This window comes from Lynx rufus, unplaced genomic scaffold, assembly GCF_022079265.1.
Source record: "Lynx rufus isolate CCGP_SWC_20201006 ecotype Redwood Valley unplaced genomic scaffold, mLynRuf1.p SCAF_1, whole genome shotgun sequence".
NCBI lineage: Eukaryota > Metazoa > Chordata > Mammalia > Carnivora > Felidae > Lynx > Lynx rufus.
In genome coordinates, this window is record NW_025814823.1 from 50,132,634 (window position 1) to 50,145,315 (window position 12,682).

Here is a 12,682-nt window from a genome sequence, read left to right on the forward strand (position 1 = left end):
CATATATTTTATATATATGTTTATCTACCTTGTAGGGGTGAATCTTCCTGTTAATAAAGATATTCTATAAGCATGAGAAGTATACATACAATCCAGATGTTGGCTATCTTGGAACTCATAAAGGCTAGTACTTTTTGAACCATAACCAACCACAGTATAAATTCAGTTCTTTTATTAGAAGCATTTCCACTGTGCCTGTCTCTTCTCGCAGACCTTTCCAGTCACCAGATCCCTTTCCTTTTAGAGTCTTTGCCCCAGGCACCATTCAGTCCAGTTCTCTCTTGCCCCTTCCCCCATTAGAACACAGAATAGCCTTTTTCCTATGGTTCACGCTATCTCTTCTCTACCCCTACCACTTGTTTCAAGAAACCCGGGCTGGAGTTACACTTCATAGTGCCAACGCATTAGCTATCAAAGCCAGTCACCTCCTGTACAGCAGTGGTTCTCACCTGAGGTGATCTCGTTCTCAACTGAGGGGACATCTGGCAATCCCTAGAGACATTTTTGGTTGTTGAATTTTCAGGGATGCTCCTAGTACCTAGTGGTTAGAGACTGGCGATACTGCTAAACATCCTACAATGCACAGGACAATTCCCCATAGTAAAGAATTATCTAGCCCAAGGTATTAATTGTACTTCTGTTTAGAAACCCTGCTGTAAAGAAATTCTTGTATTAGCTGCAGTAATCAGCAGTACTTTCTACTCTGCTCTCAATGTTTTATTTTTTCTGTGCATTAAGAGTGATAGTATATTGGGGCGCCTGGGTGGCTCAGTCGGTTAAGTGTCCAACTTCGGCTGAGGTCATGATCTCACTGCTCGTGAGTTTGAGTGCCATGTCGGGCTCTGTGCTGACAGCTCAGAGCCTGGAGCCTGCTTTGGATTCTGTGTCTCCCTCTTTCTCTGCCCCTCCCCTGCTCATGCTCTCTCTTTCTCTCTCAAAAGGAAATAAACATTAAAAAAAGTGATAGTATATTAATTATATATATGTGTATATATGTATATGTATATGTGTGTGTGTGTATATCTATATATCTAGATATATATATATCAACACCCACATACACGTTGATCAATAAACAGTTGTTGAACACCAGATGTGTGTCACACACTCCTATTGCTCATGGTTCAATGAGAAAAATAGACAATAGAAATATAATACTTCATGAAAGGGGCAAAGACTACATAAAGAAGAGATAACTAACCTAGCCCAGGATGATCTGCAAAGATGTTTTAAAACTGAGATGCAAGAGACCTGAATTGAGCCTGGTAGAATAAGGAGGAGAAAGCCAGGCAAGGAGAGAGAGAAGCACATTTCCCACAAGGGGAGAAATATGGGCCCAAACAGGTGGTTAGAGATGTGGGCAGGCGCAAATTCTGAAGGATGACACTTAATGTTCTAGGAATCATCAAATGGCCCTTGAAGGCAACTGGGAGTCATTGAAGGAGTAAAGGGAGGTGGGATGTTTTGGTAGTGTGGTAAGATTTACATTTTAGAAAGGTCATATGATTTGTGAAATGTAGCTGAGAGCTAATGAGGGCCAGACCTAAGGTACTGGAAATGGGGATGGAGAAGAGGGGCCAATTGGAGAGATATTTAAGAAATAAATGGAAAGGAGTGGTATTGGGGTAGACATGGGGGTGAGAGACAAGAAGTCCAGCACAGTTCCCAAATTTTAGGCATGGTACTATTTACCAAGTCAGAGAAGGCAGGAGGAAGCTGAAGTTTGTGGGATGAGATAGTCAAAAAAGATATTTGGATGTCTCCTTTCTCGTTTATAAAAGTAACATATATGTCTCTTGCTAAAAAAAAATTGTAAAAGAGAGAGAAGTACCATATCTTCATTTAAAAATAGCTGGCATTAAAATTTAAGTGGAGTTTTTTTCTAGTTTGTTCTATGTGAGAAAATAAGCATTTTAAAAATATAATCACAAATTAGGGTGCTTTATACATTGCTATTTTACCCACTTCACTATATACCTTTAAACATCCCCCTGTGTCACTGAATAGGCTTTTACATTAAAAAAAAATTTTTTTTAACGTTTATTCACTTTTGAGAGACACAGAGAGACACAATGTGAGTGGGGGATGGACAGAGATAGAGGGAGGCACAGAATCCGAAGCAGGCTCCAGGCTCTGAGCTGTCAGCACAGAGCCCGACACGGGGCTCAAACCCACTGACCGTGAGATCATGACTTGAGCTGAAGTCAGACACTTAGTGGACTGAGCCACCCAGGTGCCCTGCCTTTTACATTTTTAAAAAGTTTATTTACTTATTTTGAGAGAGACAGAGACAGCGTGAGTGGAGGAGGGGAAGAGAGAGAGAGAGAGAGAGAGAGAGAGAGAGAGAGAGAGAAAATCCCAAGCAGGTTCTGTGCTATCAGCACAGAGCCAGAGGCAGGGCTCGAACTCACAAAGCCGTGAGATCATGGCCTGAGCCAAAACCAAGAGTCCAAAACTCAACCTACTGAGCTACCCAGGTGCCCAAGCCTTTTACATTTTTTTTAAGTTTATTTTGAGAGAGAGACAGAGACAGAGACAGAGACAGCAAGTGTGGTTGGGGCAGAGAGAGAGGGGAGAGAGCGAATTCCAAGCAGGCTCTGCACAGTCAGTGCAGAGCCCAATGTGGGGCTTAAACTCACAAACCGTGAGATCATGACCTGAGCCGAAATCAAGAGTTGTACCCTTAACCGACTGAGCCACCCGGGTGCCCCCCGCCTTTTACATTTTTAATGACTGTGTAATATCTCACTGTATGGAAGCAACGTGATTTACTCCACTGTCCCTGTTGTTGTTGGCTTAGATTGTTTTGGGATTTTCATTTTTAATGAATGCTTCTTGCCATCAAAGGTTTAGTCCTCCAGAAATGGCATTAGAAGAGCAGGTATTTATTAGCGATTGACCCCTGTGCAATGAAGAGGAAAGAGCAAGGGAGAAGCTGAACTGTGACACTGGCCTCATGTTTATGGGAAGCACCTATCAGAGGTACTCAACTCATTTAGGTGGAGATGACTGAGCTTTTCTAAGTACAGTCACTCAATCACCAGATGAGAGCCACTCTGGGAGGACCATGACCTCAGAAGAGGTCTGCAGCTAAGGCCGACCTCAAGGAGCTGGCAGATGCAGGCTGGCTGCTGACCACAGCCCTCCTCTAAAGGGAGGTTTGAGTGTATCTGTTTCCACCACACATGCTCATTTTGCACATAGATCTTCCTTCATATCCTTAGGATAAATTCCCAGAAGTGAAATTGCTGCAACAGAGCACGGATAGTTAAAAAACTTTTTAATATTTATTGCCCAATTACCTTCCAGAAAGATTGTACCACTTTCTCCCACCAACAGTTCATTGGTAACATATAACACATGACAGTTGTACTGTTTTTAAATAATGAAAGTATCTCCAATTCTCCTGGAAAATGAGTAATATTTTTGATGTTTTATTGTTGTGAATTTAATTGTAAACTCCTAAGGTAGGTTACTTTTCTTTATAGGGCTGATTCAATTTTTCCAGAAGGTTAAAACACTCACTCTCATGCCTGATAGAAGGCAAAGATTTGGATTTGGGTTTTCTGACTTGCAAATTTGCATCATTAAAGAGACAGAAATGGCTGCTGCCTGAGCTGATTTGAAACCAAATTGGCAATGGGAATACTTGAGCAAATAAATGAAATCCCCATTTATAAGGAAAAAATCCATATTTGACACACTACTGTTAGAGAGACTAATGGGAAATAACCATTATTTATTTAGTGTCCTCCTATGCCAAGCAGTGCCCTAGGCTTTTACATACACCATCCTATTTAATTTTCACAACCTTATTTACTTTGAAGTAGTAATTATCAGCACAATTTTCAGACGAGGAAATTGAAGCTCAGCGTGTCTGGTGACTTGGTAACTTCAGTCATTCATATTCGTGTCTATGTGCTTCTTACCAACCTGGGCTGTTACCCCCATAGCTTTAGGTCAAGTTACAGAGCAGTAGCTTTAAACAGTGTAGTATATGTACATAGTAACTGTAGTAACAATAACTCTTATGAAGCTTCGGGAATGTCTGTCCTTCTCCTGGACTAGAAGTACATAGGAGTCCGTCTAACAAGACAATGTCATTCTTAAAAAAAAAAAGCAGGAATTTGAGAAACAAAACAAACAAGCAAAGGGAGAAAGAATGAACGAGAGAGAGGCAAATCAAGAAACAGACTCTTCAATACAGAAAACTGATGGTTATGAGAGGGGAGGGGTGTGTGGGGATGGGTTAAATAGGTGCTGGGGATTAAGGAGGGCACTTGTCCTGATGAGCACAGGGTGATGTATGGAAGTGTTGAATCACCACACTGTATACCTGAAACTAATATAACATTGTATGTTAACTAACTGGAATTAAAATAAAAACTTAGAAAAATTCAGTAATAAAAAATAAAAGAGCGGGTTGGGGGCATTGAAAGAGGAAGCTATTCTAGGTTAAAAAAAGATGTAACCAAATGCAACGTGTGGTCATTGTTTGGATTCTGTTCTGAGTAAGACAGCTGTAAAAGACATTTTGGGATCAGTGGGGGAATTTGAGTCCGGATTGGGTATAAATTGACACTGGGTAATTGTTAGCTTTGGTTAGAGGTGAAAATGGTAATATGCTTTTGTAGACAAGTGTCCTTTAAAAAAAAAAAAAGAGATTCATATTGTACTATTTTGGGGTGAAGTATAATAATATCTATCTTTAAGCAGGAAATGAAGGTGATAAGCAAATAAGGCAAAATGCAAACGATTGTTAACTATAGGCGCTAGGTTTTAGCTTTTCATTACACTAGTCTCCTTCCTCCTTACTTGTTTACTCTTTATGATGAAAAACGACATCAATCAACCGGAAAAACGAAAGTAAGGGGTTATTTACTTTACGGGAGTAAGATCTTTATCTTCCTCCAAAGGTGACGCCATCAACATGTGGCCTAAACAGGGTTTCAGGAGTTTCAAGCGAGGTCCCAGGGAGACTAGACCAACGAACACATTCCTTTCCGAAGACCTGACTTTCGTGTGAAGAGAGAACGTAAGCCTTGAGCCTCCGAGCCTCCAGCCCCGGACCTACCCAGGACCGCTGCGGCCACTGAATAATCTGTCACGCTACCGACCGACGCTCGGGGTGAGCGCGGGAGAAATTCAGGTGGCCACCCGCTCGCATCCTTTGCGACGCGATCCAGGTCCCTTCCACCTCACCCACCTGGAAGCGGGGAGGAGCGGGGCCGGCTTAGTATGGGGGGAAATGGGCGGCACGCGCTCGGGCCACTACCCCCACCTGCCGCCAGGAGGGCCCGGGCGGCACAAGGGGGCGGAGAACTTGGGGTGGGGAAGGCCGCGCACCTGGCTGCGGGGCTGCGCGCAGCGGGACGGTGGGCTCCGGCCGCAGGTGAGGGCGGCGGGCTGGGCGGCTGCGCGTCGCGGAGGGCCGCGCTCCTCCACCGGGGAAGTTTCTTGGCCCGGAAAGGTGCAATTGTGTGCAGCTATTTCTGGTATGTCAGGCGGGCCGGGCGGCCGAAAGCCGAGGGGACGCCTCTTACCGGGGCCCCGGGACATGGAAGGCGGCCAGGCGGGCAGAGGCTGGAAGGATGCGGGCGTGGGGGCGCCGTCCCTCGGGGCGGAGCCGCGGTCTGGGCGGGCAGCGCGGGAGCGGGAGCGTGGTCTCGGCCACGGCCTCCTGGCGGCCGGTGGCATCCCCTGGCCCAGACAGTCTGACCACAAAGGCGGCTGCGGCCGGGAGCCCCGGGGAGCCGCAGGGGGGGCGGACGGAAGCGGCGACTCTGCGGCTCGCGGTGGGCGGCGGGGTGGGCTGGGGCGGGGCCATTCCGGGGAGGGCGGTGGCTGCGGCGCTGCGACTTTTGAAGTCCAAACAGTTGCCCGGCTGGTGAGACGCGCCGCCTCTAGTCCCCCGTCCACCTCCCGCGCCCTGTCCGGCTGCCCGGAGCCCCGGGGTTGTTTTCAGGAGTTGAGAGGAAGCCACGTCTTCAGGTTCTCGTGGGTTCGAAACTTTAGCGAACTGCAGAGCGCAACAAAGGGAAAGAGAACCCGGGAGCCTCGCAGCTTGAGCAGAGGCCGGGCGCCGGGGCCAGACGCGCGCGGGACCCCCCGCCCCTCCGTGCACTCACCGCGTCTCTCTCTCTCCCTCTTACCCTAGTCCTGGAAGGGATGGAGGAGGCCGGGGCCGACTGCGCCCTGGCGTTCGCCGAGGCCCAGAGATGGGTGGAGGTGAGTGCCTTTACCATTTTCCGCACGAGTTTGCGGCCTCGAGGCCGCTCCCGCCGATCTGCGCCCCAGCCTCCTCCCGGGACCTGCGCCGGCGCGTGGCAGCTGGTTGGCTTTGCAGTTTGGGGGACTTTGCAAGTCCTGCTTCTCTGATCTTTTAACGTCCAGCTGAGCTTAGTGCTGCGCTCCCCACGACGGCCTCGCTGGCTTCCCCAGAGCTCCTCTGCCAGGGCTCAGTGCAGAGCCGAGCGTTCGCCCTCTTGGGTTCGGGACCGCGCATCCTTGTGAGCCAGACCACGTCAGCACAGGGGCAGAGTCGGCCCCGCGTCCTCCGGAGTGGTTCTTTGCGGTGGTTACAGTGGGGATGCCCGACACTTACCTGCGCAGGGTATTTCGTGTGTGTGGTGTGGGAGGGTGAGTGGAGGAGGTTGGACGCTAAAGTCGCATCCGGAGAGAGATTTTCTCGCGCGCGGCATCTGGAGTCAAGGTTTTTACTTATTCAAAGTCGGCGTTGATGAGACTAAGATCTCCTGGGGTCACTCACTGACCCCGGTTGTGCCTTAGGGACAAGATCTTCCATTCCCTTTTCCCCCCGTCGAAATGGAGATGGTCTCTAGGAGGTTTCTTCGTCAACACCTAAGGTTGCACTTATCTGTAAAAAAGTTAACACCAGGACTTGCACCCGCTATTCTGCTGGATGAAAAAGATGACTTTTTAAATGATGCTAAGGCAGTCTTCAGAACAGATGTGAGCCAGGAACAACCGCTTGTTAGAAAATTGTTGCCTACACCAGCCTTGCAGTTATTTAGGAGTTATAGATGCCACGTGCTGGCTTATTCAAGGTATTTAAAAATGCAGATTAGGTTTAAAGGTTATTCCAGCGGGGGGAAAAAACCAGCATATTTAGGAATTCCCAAAGCACACAATGTTTAATAAGAATTAATTTGTCCTTAAGAAAACAAATGTATATATGGGGGGAAAGAAGAGAATAAACTTTCAGTGTTCCATTTCTAACAGTAAATAAAGGAATGTGAAATGTGAGTCGGGGGGTCAAGAAATCAGCTGTTGATGTCCTTTTTTGGACTGAAACTTTGAGCTAGTCTGAAGGTGATTTAGAAGGTTGGGGTGGGGGGAAGGTGTGAGGGGAGGGTATGCAGAGGTTGAGAGAAGAATAAACAGTGTATTTTGAATTGAAATGAGAGTGGGAAAATTCCAGCAGTGCAGTTAAGAGAAATGACTTCCCTCATTCATAAACTTTGAAAGACCAGGGCATCCAAAGGTAATTTTCCACTAGTAGGATTTGTTCTTCATAATTTTAGAAAAGAAATTAAAGTTGCCTTTTTGATTTTGAGTGTTAGGGCCGGAGGGAGAGAGAAGGGAAGAACTATGGGGACACTTTTGGTCATACGTGATTCCTATGCGGTGTTTGTATCTGCGTGCTCTGTATTTGCTTCAGGAAATCTATGAATATGGATGATTTCACACTTTCCTCGTTTAGTATACAGATTTTTGAAGTCTAAAAAATTCCTTGTTTGTTTTAGCTTGCTCATGACGGTGTAGGCTTTCTGTGAGAAATTTGCATCTAACAAACTCTAGCGAAGTGTGTTGCAGTAAAAGATATCATAGTGCAGGGTATATGTGCTCACCTTCCCACTCTCAAACGTCCCCTCTAAACGCGTTTTTTTCATCTTTAGCAGAGAGACCATTTTTCTTTACATTTTTTTTAGTGTTTATTTATTTTTGAGAGAGTGAATGAGAGAGAGCGTGCGCGAGTGGGGGAGGGGCAGAGAGAGAGGGAGACACAGAATTGGAAGCCGGCTCCAGGCTCTGAGCTGTCCGCACAGAGCCCAACTTGGGGCTCGACTCATAGACCGTGAGATCATGACCTGAGCCGAAGTCGGACGTTTAACCCACTGAGCCACCCAGGCGCCCCAAACCTATTGGTCTTCTTTTCTCCAAAATCATTGCCGATACCACCCATCACTGTTTTGCTTCCTACTACCAACACATTTAAAGAAGGCCTGTCTCTTCAAGTACAAGAGTAGAGCTTACCTTGCCATCAGTAAATAAGGGTCAAACATAAGTAATACATGGTAGGACCCAAAACAATCCCAATAAGCTATATAAGTATAGTCATTTTTGAAATCCATTAAAAAAAACGGAGTATAAAAAAAAACAACTAAATGAACAAAACTCTAGAAAATAACAAGCTCATAAAAAAGAAACAACCCATAGCTGCTGTCATCTCTGAAATAGGGAACGATCTGCCACTGATAAAAGTAATGAGGACCAGTCTACCTTTTTTTTTTTAACGTTTATTTGCTTTTGAGAGACAGAGACAGACTGTAAGTGGGGGAGGAGCAGAGAGAGAGGGAGACACAGAATCCGAGGCAGACTCCAGGCTCTGAGCTGTCAACACAGAGCCCGATACAGGGCTTGAACCCACAGGCTGTGAGATGATGACTGGAGCCAAAGTTGGACGCTCAACCGACTGAGCCACCCAGGCGCCCCAAGAGACAATTTTTCTTTTTTTTTTTATTTTTAAAATTTTTTTTTTTCAACGTTTATTTATTTTTGGGACAGAGAGAGACAGAGCATGAACGGGGGAGGGGCAGAGAGAGAGGGAGACACAGAATCGGAAACAGGCTCCAGGCTCTGAGCCATCAGCCCAGAGCCCGACGCGGGGCTCGAACTCACGGACCGTGAGATCGTGACCTGGCTGAAGTCGGACGCTTAACCGACTGCGCCACCCAGGCGCCCCAAGAGACAATTTTTCTAAAGGCTTTGCCATATCATTATAATATAGTTAATGAAATTAACATTCAAGTCATTTTTTCCCCCTCCTGCCACTGGGAGCAAGGCAGTATGCTCATTGAAGATATGTGAACGCTTTACATATTCATGTACACTTTGGGCATGCTCTGGGCATTCAGAGTGACAGCAGTGTGCCTACTCTTAGGTTTACTTTATTTCTCCAGTTAGTGTCCAAATTTATTTGTCTCCTTAGCTTTGCCTTTGCAACTAAAGCACATATTTTAAAACATTGTTCTTGCCAAAAGAAGCAGAATGGATGACTCCTTTGTTGCCACAATCGCCTCTTAATTCTGAGAACCCCTAATTTAAAGATAAAATATCGATTCCAAAGTGTATCTTATAACATATTTTGGAAAGTGAAGAAGATTATGGTGTAAGTCTTTCTTTTGCATGCTAATATTCTTGCTCCTGCTCCATTTTCTCTACCGTACTTTTCTCGACATATATTGAGGCATATGTGGGTTATTCATATATATAAACATATATGTATTATATGGTGTACTTTGCTGCCTTTATTCTCAGCTGCAGCTTTGACTAACCCAAGGTTGAGGAACTCCAATAACCTTGTAAAATTTTGAGTGACAGCCAGTGTCCATGTTAGTATGTTCTTTGTCATTTCCATTCTTTTGTGATAGCTAATACATTATTTCCCACAACCAGAGTTAAAGTTTTATTTATTTTATTTTGAGAGGGGAAGGTGAAAGGGTGGGGCAAGGGGCAGTGATTGTTATTCTACCAACTAAAATTTTATGGCTATTTTAAATTGTGCTTAAATGGTTAAGAGTGTATGTATTTTGGGGGGGCTAGTTTAGCATTTCAATTTAAAGCAAATGTAGGAATGTGCACTCTTTAATCCAACATAATGATATTGGATTATTATCTGGTTGGAAATGCTGTTTGGAATATTAATAATGTAGCAGAGCTGGTTTATGATTAAACACTGGTTTAAAACCAAATAACATAGTAGTTTAAAGGCAAAGGCAGAGAGGAAGTTTAATTCCAGCAAGGTCATGGAGTAGGTGATGAAGTAGAAAGTGCTGTCCAGACCCTCTAATTTTAAACTTTTTCTGGAGCACCTTCTAATTTTCTACACCTAATAGTTGCCTCTGTCTCTCTGTTTTGGGACATTAAAAAGTCTTTGTAGTGAACAGACAAAATACCAGTAAGATTGAAAACTGGATATATCACTCATTGCATTGGTTGGTGGCCAGTTTCCATTCTGTGGGTTAATGTTGCTCTTTAGGTTGAAGTTTATATACGGTAGTAATTTTCATGGCTGGAGAACAGACTAACTTAATTTACCACCTCCTTGCTTACCTGTGCTTCCTGTTATCTCGGAGTTTGATTCTTTCAGTATCACCATCATCCTGTAGAAGGACCTAAGGATGCCAAGTTGAACTCATTGCCAGACCTGGCACCAGAATATAACTCCTTCCTCAGTTACTTCCAATTAGTCTGTTTCTCCATGCACCTCCAAATCTTTCTAAGTGGTTTCCCTCTTTCTCTGTAACCTGCATCCTTTCTGCTAATGGTTCCCAACCTGTGATCTGGTTTGAAAGGGTTTGCTTGGGATATATGTGTCCTCAGTGCACACCAGCATTATCTGTGGACTAAATGAAGGTTTCATGGATTTGTACTGTTGCTTTGCAAATGTATGTGGAATGATGTAAACATTCACTTGAAAATGTCCCTAAATTCATAGAAGAATTTTTGGTAATTTCATATAATTTCAAGGAACAGTGTTAAACCTGGACATACTATGATGGTAAAAATTTATTTAAAAATTTAAATGTTGGGGGCACCTGGGTGGCTCAGTCAGTTGGGTGTCCGACTTCGGCTCAGATCATGATTTCACAGTTTGTGAGTTTGAGTCCCGCTTCCGGCTCTGCTGACAGCTCAGAGCCTGGAGTCTGTTTCAGATTCTGTGTGTGTCTCTCTCTCTGCCCCTCCCCCACTCATGCTATTTCTCTCTCTCTCTCAAACATTTAAAATTTTTAAAAAAATTTAATTGTTAAGAAGCAATTCTTATACTAGCTGTTGTAGCCAAAATTATTTTTTCAAAATAAAAACCTGATTTTGTTAGTTCCTTCTTTTCTGGGGAGTCATGAATAGATTTCACTTATTTTTTTCTGATTTTTTATTTTTAAAAAGTGTTTATTTATATTTGAGAGAGCGAGCCAGAGACAGAGATAGAGAATGTACCAGAAGGGGGAGGGGCAGAGAGAGAGGAAAGAGAGAATCCCAAGCAGGCTCCCTGTTGACTTGAGATCATGACCTGAGCTGAAATCAAGAGTCAGATGCTTAACTGGCTGGCCACCCAGGCGCTCCAAGATTTTAAAGTCTATCACCTTCACATCTTCGCAGTGTGAAGCATACCATAACATTTACAGCTGCTTACAATCTCATCTCTGCCTATATATCTATTTTTTTTTTATCTTTTCTCCATAACTGTTTGCCTAGGTGCCAGGTGGCATAGAGATTAAGAGCACTGTTTTGAAAAAATTTTTTAGCATTTATTTATTTTTGAGAGAGAGAGAGAGAGAGAGAGAGAGCGCGCGCATATGTTGGGGAAGGGCAAAGAGAGAGGGAGATACAGAATCTGAAGCAGGCTCCAGGCTTTGAGCTGTCAGTACTGAGCCCGAGGCAAGGCTTGAACTCTTGAACTGCGAGATCATGACCTGAGCCAAAGTCGGACGCTCAACCAACTGAGCCACCCAGGTGCCCCATGAGAGCACTGTTTTGTACACTACATACCCAGTACTTATTTGTCTTATAATTGGAAATTCATACTTTTTGACCACTTCATCCAATTCCTGAGGACTATGGTTAACACTGCTGTATGGTATATTTGAAAATTGCTAGGAGAATATAGATCCTAAAATTTCTCACCACAAGGAAAAAACTATTTTTGTAACTATATTGTAACTTCCTGTGGCAAGCGTTTTACAATATATGTATGTGAAATCATTATGTGTTACACTTTTTAACTTATACTGAACTCTGTGTCAATTATATCTCAATGAAATTGGAAAAAAAAAAAAAAAGAAAAAACCCTCACTGGTTTGGGAACAAATCATAGTTCAAGTCCTGGTTCTGCTGCTTAATTAAACCCACTAGGTCTCTGTTTTCTTCCTTGACCTCCCATGGTGGCTGTGTTGGTTAAGTGACATGCTTACCAAAAAGCAATTATTGTTCCTAATCTTTGCTTGAGTTTGCCCACACACAGGAAGCTGTTTTCTCACCTCTGGGTTATCATGTGTGGAATATGCCTTATTCCTTGTTTAAAAAGGAAGGAGAAGGTAAAAGGAGCCAGTTAGTCTCATCTTTGTGTGCCTGATACCCATTACTCCTCTTCAGTCCTCTATGCTTGGGCTAAAACTAGCCTTTATGTGGGGCCTTTTCTCAACTACCACACCTATACTGCACCCATTCCTTCCTCCCCTCTATCCTCGTGTAGATCTCTCTTTTTGCACTCATGCTATAATTCTATCCATTTTTTCCATATTAGATTATAAGCTGAGGGAAGGAACAATATCTTTTTTTTATGTTTATTTTTGAGAGAGATATAGAGTACGAGTGGGGGAGGGGCAGAAAGAGGGAGACACAGAGTCCGACACAGGGCTTGAACGCACGAACTGCGAGA

The 12,682-nt window shown here is 44.3% G+C and overlaps 1 protein-coding gene across 1 annotated transcript in view; it reads left to right on the forward strand.

Moving 5' to 3' along the window:
- The first annotated feature begins 4,880 nt into the window (after positions 1-4,880).
- The window catches only part of LMO7 (LIM domain 7), a 195,823-nt gene continuing 188,021 nt past the window's right edge, over positions 4,881-12,682 (forward strand). Inside the window, exons 1-2 of the mRNA XM_047080733.1 lie at positions 4,881-5,128; positions 6,158-6,228. Of these exons, the coding sequence (XP_046936689.1) occupies positions 6,169-6,228 (60 nt within the window). The 5' untranslated portion in view covers positions 4,881-5,128; positions 6,158-6,168. The remainder of the gene's footprint in view (positions 5,129-6,157; positions 6,229-12,682) is intronic.